The sequence below is a fragment of the Alexandromys fortis genome, unplaced genomic scaffold (genome assembly GCF_014885135.2).
Source record: "Alexandromys fortis isolate MF-2015 unplaced genomic scaffold, M_Fortis_MF-2015_v1.1 scaffold_188, whole genome shotgun sequence".
Taxonomy (NCBI): Eukaryota; Metazoa; Chordata; class Mammalia; order Rodentia; family Cricetidae; genus Alexandromys; species Alexandromys fortis.
In genome coordinates, this window is record NW_026068159.1 from 114,824 (window position 1) to 122,575 (window position 7,752).

At 40.8% G+C, this 7,752-nt stretch overlaps 1 protein-coding gene across 1 annotated transcript; it reads left to right on the forward strand.

The window, feature by feature from the left end:
* The first annotated feature begins 1,209 nt into the window (after positions 1–1,209).
* On the forward strand, positions 1,210–2,206 carry LOC126491728 (polycomb group RING finger protein 6-like). Its single transcript, XM_050127551.1, is given in 2 exon segments — positions 1,210–1,911; positions 1,914–2,206. Coding segments are annotated over 2 exon segments (945 nt in total). The 5' UTR covers positions 1,210–1,259.
* The last annotated feature ends 5,546 nt before the right edge of the window (positions 2,207–7,752 follow it).

Below are 7,752 nucleotides of genomic sequence, written 5' to 3' on the forward strand. Positions count from 1 at the left end.
GTGCACACCTTTAAACTCAACACTGGAGAGGCAGAGGCTAGCGGACCTCTGTGAGTTCAAGGCCAGCCTGGTCTACAAGAACTAGTTCCCAGGACAGCTAGAACTGTCACTCAGAGAAACCACCGCTCGAAGAAAAACAAACAACAAACTATTGCTGAGTACGAAACCTTTGATAAGGAAAATTGGGTGAGGTCCCTTTAAAGTGAGCTGCAGGCTCCCAGGCTGACCTCTTCTAACTCAGAGATCTGCTTGCTTCTGCCACCCAATTCCTGGGAATAAAGATGTGAGCCACCACCCACTGGTTTAACACTGAAATTTCTGTTTGCTTTAGATGAACGGGTTCTCAGCCCCCCCCCCCCCCGCAGATCCCCCACATTGCTTCAGCTCGCGGCCTTGTTCCTCTCCTCCCACTCTCTGCTTGTTAGTCCAGCACTGCCCCTTGGTCTGGCAGAACTCTTTGCATATTGCCACTTTGCCCTCCTATTGTGTATTTGCTCGGCTTTCTCTTTGCGCTCAGCATCCCCTTGCCTTGTGGTCTCACCTACCCTCATCTTGTTTCAAATTGTTCACCTCTTGGTCTCATTTCACCCCAGGGTCTCACCTTGCCTGATGACTCTTGTCTTCCTCACCTCACCTTCCCTGGAGGTCTTTTCTCACGATACAGTCTCATTTTCTAGTCTGGCCTAACTTCCTGGCCTCGCCCCTCATGCTACCCCGAGGCTCTAAGCGCCTTCCAGTCTCACCATTGCTTCCTGATCTCGCCTTATTTCCTGAGCTCTGGAGTCCAGTTTCGCTGCTGCAACGCCCAGTCCAGTCTAGCCTCCTCTGACTCTGCGTCTCATCTCGCCTGATTCCGTGGTCTCCGGACCTGGCTCCGGGTCTCATCTGGCCCGGCTCCGGGATCTCATCTCGCCTGACTCCAGGTCTCACCTTGCCTGATTCCGGGATCTCATCTGACCTAATTTCGGCTGATTCCGGGGGTTTCATCTGACCAGCTCTGGCTACCTCGGGGTCTCATCTCGCCTGACTCCGGGTTTCGCCTCACCTCATCTCGTCTCTACATTTTGCCTTGTTTCCCGGTCTTGCCTTGCTTCAGCCCAGGATTTCGCAGGTGGTCTCGGCATAAGGTCTGGTCTCGCCTTGTCTTACCTTGCCACGACTTCCCTTCCCTTTCGGTCTCATTTCGGTCTCGTTGACTCCACATCTCAAGCTATCTCTCGCCTTTGCCTCACATCTCTGCCTTACATCAGAATCTGGCCATGCCCTTGCCCAGTTTGCCCCCTGCCGGGCCAGCCAACGAGAGCAGCCCAGAGGTCCAAGAGGGCAGCCTGGCTGCTGCCAAAACAGAGGGAGCCTTGTTGCCTGCAAGCCAGGGCTTGCCTTCTGCAAGCATCATGGCACCTCCAGCTGGCAATGAGGGCCAGTCCACTAGTGGGGATGTGGAGTCTCAGGAATGCCTGGAGTCCCAGTCTCCTGAAGGGGCAGAGAAGGCAGAGGTGGAGTCTGACCAGGAGGAGAACCTCGTTCCTCTCTCGCAGCTGACTCCCTACATCTCCTGTTACATTTGCAAAGGCTACTTAATAGATGCAGCAACCATCACAGAATGTCTCCATAGCTTCTGTAAAAGCTGCATCATAAAACATTTTGAACATAACAACAGATGTCCAAAGTGCAACACTGTAGTGCATGAGGCCAAACCTCAAAATAGCCTGAGGTTGGATCCTCAATTACAAAACATAGTGTACAAATTAGTGGCAGGTCTAGAGGAAAAAGAAAAAAAGCAAAGACGTGAATTCTACAAAGGAAATTGTCCGGAAACACCCAAACCTGCGGCTGTTCTGCAGCCAGGCCCTTCAAGCGAAGGGAGCACTAAAAAAGTAGAATAGTGCCTTAGTTCACATGAACCTGATATGTCCTGGAGGCTATGGGCACTAATGCAGACATTGGACATTGTAAACCACTGAAGATAAAGTTTGTGAGAGTCTCAGGACATGCAACCATTGGACATAGAGAAAAATTTCTCAAAAGTAAAATGGACCTTGCTGCAGCGTATCGGGTAGATATCATGTGCGGTGGGCAGTTGCTGAAGGACTTTCAAACTCTGCAAGAAGTCCAGTGTACAGTAGGGGATGCTGGGATGCAGGACGGTCGGCTAGTCCTTTATTATTACAGTGTTGTGTTGTCTCCTCCCAATGTGACTCACTAGGGGTGGTATGAAGAGGCAGAAAGTAAGAAGGCCTCTGTAGAACTGCGTCTTACTGAAGAGCTCCAGAAAACGTGGAATCCCCCTAGAATATGTACTGTTTCTGACACACCTGTCTCCTGCACCCGAGATCCTCCATTTAAGGCACAGCTTGGAACAATAGAACATGTTCGTTCGTTTTGCTGCAGACTGTAGAGAGCACTCAGAGCTTGAGAAAAAGTCAAATGTCAAGTTTGAAAATTCTTTTGGGTCCGGAACACCTCAAGTTTTTTTTTTTTTTTTTTTTTTTTTTTTTTTTTTTTTTTTTTTTTTTTTTTTTTTTTTTTTTTTGCTTACTGTCTTTTAGAAAAGTTTCTTATAGTTTTCTCCTCTGTTGAACTGGCTATAAGTTGAACAATCCACGCTACGTTTTTATCTCACCACAGGCCCAATCAGGAACAAACCAGTCATGGGGTTGAACTTGTGAAACAGCGAGCCAAAATGGATTAATCACTGCACTTGTTTCTCGCAGGCTAAGTAACTTCTCATCAAGTTGGTTGTTGGGATTTTCCCCTGTGAAATGGCATCAGTTGATTTTCCTTTTGGAAAACGAAGTTTGCTTTACATGGATATTCAAAGGCAGCTTTGTTGAATTGTGGAGTAAACTTGCTGTCCAAAGCCAAAATTATTGGCTATGTTTTTATTATTGCCATATTTTAAACTTAGCCTTTTTACAACTCGCAACACTCCTGAAGAGATGCTATTCAGTTCTAAAAGGTATGAATTGTTTTGTGTAAAGGAGACTATTTCCTGTATGGTGTATGACTTGAGCCATAAACCTTCAGTGTAGTAGGACATTTTGGTATGTCTTAGAATAAGAAGTGTTCCTTGGTGAATTTTATACACCATAGGTGTTATCAGTGGTGGCTGATACCTTGTAAATGAAACCACTTCTGAAATGGAAAAGCCCAGGTGAATCTGGAAAGTTACAGAATATTTACTTAGTGTTTCTTCAGAAAATCAGCTTCATTGAATATTTTAACATTGCCTGGGGGAACCAAGCCCCAGTAGCACAGGGCTCAAAGGGAATCCAGAGTCAGCAGGTACTGTGACTTTTCTATCTGAGGGAGTTTGAGAAAAACACTAACACTTTCTTTTGATGGTTTCTTTTATTTTCATTTCCTATGTATTCGCTTTGTATTGTATACTTTTTTCTACAGCTTATATACCCCAACAAAGTTTTACAGTGTTGTTACATTCTATTTTTCAAGTGAATGATTATAATGAATACAGGTAAAAACATGTTTTTCATCTTTCTTACATAATGAAACATTTTATATATTACAGGTAAAAAGCAAATTATCCCAAGAATCCATGTACATTCATACCCAAGAAATTTGTTGTAAATTAACTGTGTAGGCAAACAAAATATGCTTTCAATCAGGTTTTTTACTGTCAGGCTACGTTTTACAGTTACAAAGAAAGGGCCAATTACTTTATTGCTTATCTTGAAAGGTAATCTTATAAGGAATCTCAAACTTAAACTTTTATATATGAAAAAGAGTCAGCTAGTTACACTTTAAATCTTCAGGGTTCATAGCTATTGTATCTCTTATATCAATATAGTAGCCATCAACAGTTTCAGGAGACTAAGGGCAGAAATGGGTAAATTGAGTTAATCATCACATTTAGTGTAGCCCAAATAATAAAAACCCATAGATAGATATTGGGGTTCAAGCTAAAGATCAGAAAAGCAAAGCAGCCAGGCCACTAGCTCTTAACTTCTACCTCAGACCAAAATCAGTGATTGTGCCTCTACAAATTATTAGAATGAGACTGAGCTGAGACCTGTCTCTTCCTGTCTTATATTCCTCTTCAGTGCTGGGATTAAAGACGTGCACCACCACCGCCTGCCCTCTATGGCTAACTAGTGTGGCTGCTGGGATTAAAGGTGTATGCCACTGCTGCCTGATCTGTATGGCTGGCTAGTGTGGCTGCTTTGCACTTTGATTTTTCAGGCAACCTCTATTGTTTAAAACACAAATAATTTATAACATTATATTTCCAATTTTTCTCTAAAAAGGCTATAAATAAGAAACACTATATACAGTAAGTACAAAAACTATATATAATATATAGGCAATAAATACATCAACAATGTCTATCCCATTTGCATTTGACAAATTCAGAGAAAATACTCCATATCTATCTTATTTTGATGAGTTCAAAAGGTTGGACCTAATTTACTTTCTATTTTAATTTGCATTATCAAATTATCTTTTCGTGTCTCTCAACCTTTTACACGTTATACCTCTTTAGTGAGTTTTTTCTCTGAGTCTGCTAAACAACGAAAACTATAACAATAACTATCTAGTCTTAAACTACCTCAGAGAACAGAGAAGGGAATAACTGAGTAAGCAGGAAATGCAAACAAAAGACTTCCAAATATGTGAGAAATGACAGGAAAAGCTGACTGCCTGGACAGTCAACCAAGGATGCTCTGCAACACTGGGAGCATCCATCTTTAGCTCTAAGCCTAGCATATCTGACAAACTTTTCTATAAAGCAGGATATTCTTAAGGGCAGTTCTACGTTGCCTTGGCAAAATTTGAAAGTCCTCTCTTTTATGTCCAGATTCGAGTCCAGTCTTGGACCTCTGCGGGAGTAAGCCCAAGCCAGGGACCTCCAAGGAAGTGGGCCCAAGCCAGGGACATCTATGGAAACAGGCCTGAACAAGCCTGAGGGAGCTTCCTCCACAAGAACAGGACCAAATCAGAGACCTCTGCCAGACTGGGCGTGAATCAGTGACCTCTGAGGTAGCAGACCTGAGCCAGCAACTTTCCCTGGAGCTGGCACAAACCAGCAACCTCCACCAGAGCAGGACATCTTCCAGAGCAGGCCCAAGGTAGGAAACTGTCCCAAGCAAGCAACCTCTGGAGTAAATTGGGAGCATGAGGACCATGGGAGAAGGTTGAAGGGGAGGGGAGAGGAAGAGAGGGAAGCATAAGGGGTTTAATTTTTGTTTCCACAGGAGAAGAAAAGCTATGGATACCATCAAAATTGATAAAGATTTAATTTGAACAAGAGATACCTTCTAATTTGAAAAGATGATAGTTCATCAAACAGCATGGTTATTTAATTTAAACAAACCTATAAAAATAAAAAGTGCTTTTCATTTAATCAGAAATAACTTGCTAAAAGAGAATTTCTCCAAATTTAGGATTGGGGAAGTGTTTTTAACAACAAATTTAGGAGAATTCCAAGAGCTGCTTAGTCTTCAATATCCTGAGCCTTTAGTTGCTTCTGTATCAGCTGTTCTGAAGCCTGCAGTTTCTCTGTTGTTAAAGGCCATTGGACAACCCATACTGGTTTGTCTGTCTGCCATTTTAAGTATAGGGCTTTTGGTGCCTTTGAAAGATCAGTAGGTATTATGTACTGTTCTTGTACAGTCTGAATGGTCTGTGGCTGTTCTTTATAATATTTTGTAATATTTTTCCTAGAAATATATGTTAATTTATGGTTTATTTCTAATTTGGAAGGAATGTTAATCTGAATATTCCGTTGCTATAATACGTCATTGCTATGTTAACAAGATATGGCTTTAGTTTTCCTTTTTGTCCTTCTGGCCCTATACATTTGACCCATCTAACACTCTGTTTTACCTGAGATAAAGTTCCAGTCCTTACAAGCTCATCATTTACCTCCTGAGGAGGCCAATTTGGATACCAAAATTCTGGTGAGATTATTATTATTATATCTGTACCTGTGTCTACCAAACCTTCGATGACAACATCATTTACTCATATTTTTAATTTTGTTCTTTGTTCATCTATGTAAGTTTGCCAAAATACTTGCTTTGTGGTTTTTCCTGAATTTTTGTTTTCATTTTCGTAGCTGTTTTGTTATCCAGAGCAGTACTGTTTCTTACAATATGCATTATGTTATTTAATTGCTCTGGGAAGAAGTTTCCTCTGTGGTTACAAAAAATGACTAAACTAGATTTGGGATAGGGGCCTGCAAGAGGCCCCTCAAGGAGTTTCCCAATGGCCAAGAATCACCTTGGATATCTCTTGTTGTTAAACATTTATTACTCCAATGCCTACCTTTGCCATACCTTTTACATATTCAGAAAAGGGGCACTGTTTGGATTATGCTTAGAAAAAGCATTGTTTCTAGGAATGCCCTATTTACAAAACATTTTAAGGTGACCTTGTTTGCTACAATTATAACACCTGACATTTCATTTTTTCCTTAAACTTCTGGAAATCACCTCTCCTATCCATGCATTATCATGGTCATGAGATTCAATATTTATTGTATCTCAGATTAATTTCTTCAAAGGTGCTGACTTTGCCTTTAAAGGCATAATTACCCTTTTGCATCGAGAATTAGCATTTTCAAAAACCAGAGATTCAATTATTATTTATCTAGCTTCTGAATTTGGTATTATTATATTATATTTACTGCTGAAGTCAATCTTTGTAAGAAATCTGTGGTTTCTTTTGGGCCCTGTATGACTTCTGTAAATAATTCAATCTTCTTTCTTACTTCTCCAATCTATCCAAGGCATTCAAAACTGCTGCACAGCTTAAAGCCAGGATATGGCCATCATATAAGGATTCATCATAGAGAGACTACACTACCTTTCTATATTACTTTTCTATAGCATAATCTCCTTCTCCAAGAAGTTGATCTTGGGAGATTTCCCTACCTCTAGCTCTACTCCATTGTTTAATAGTCTTAGCCTCTTCTTGAACCAGCTACTCCATTGTAATTGTGGACCAGGCTCTAAAACAGCTTTAACCAAGTCTATCCAGTCTCTAGGAATAATTCTATCCTAAATTAACCACAAATTTAACATTTGTTTTACAAAAGGTGAATGCCTACCAGATAAGACTATTGCTTCCTTGAATCTCCTTAAATCTAACATTGGCACAGGAGTCCATTCAGCTCTTACAGTGCCTCTAGAATTTGGCAATTCCTGTAAGGTAACTGGATACATTAAGGTTGGTTGTTTGAAAACCTTAGGCTATTCCTTTCTAATCTTATAATGCAATGCTGAAATTGGTTCCTCATTAAATTCTTCTGTCGTGGTTTGGATATTTCTGTGATCTGTTTTAAGTTTTTCTAAGCACTTTATCTTGGCAGTCAAACCAAGCAACTTTTTAAGAGATGAACCAAGAATTATCAGAACAACAACAAGGATTATCAAAATTATAATTAACAGTATGTCATTCCCTGTTGTTTATTTTTTCATTTGATTTTTCCATTTTATATCATGCATTACATAATCATACAGAGACCTGATTTTCTCTACTGTAATTGTTTTTTCCATTTTTTTAACTTGTGGAAAAAATTTCCCCTTTTACTAATTCCTCCCTTAAAGAATTCCCAATTTTCTCACCAAATCTGCAACAAATGAAGAAGATATGAGGCTGCATAGAACAGTAAAATCCTGACTAAATTTCAAGGCAGCTACCTAGTTTGGCAACAACAAGAGAAGGTGTTCAGGGAAGACTCTCAGGAGAGAAGAAAGGAAAACTTAGCTGGTAGGGTGGTGACTCCAGCCA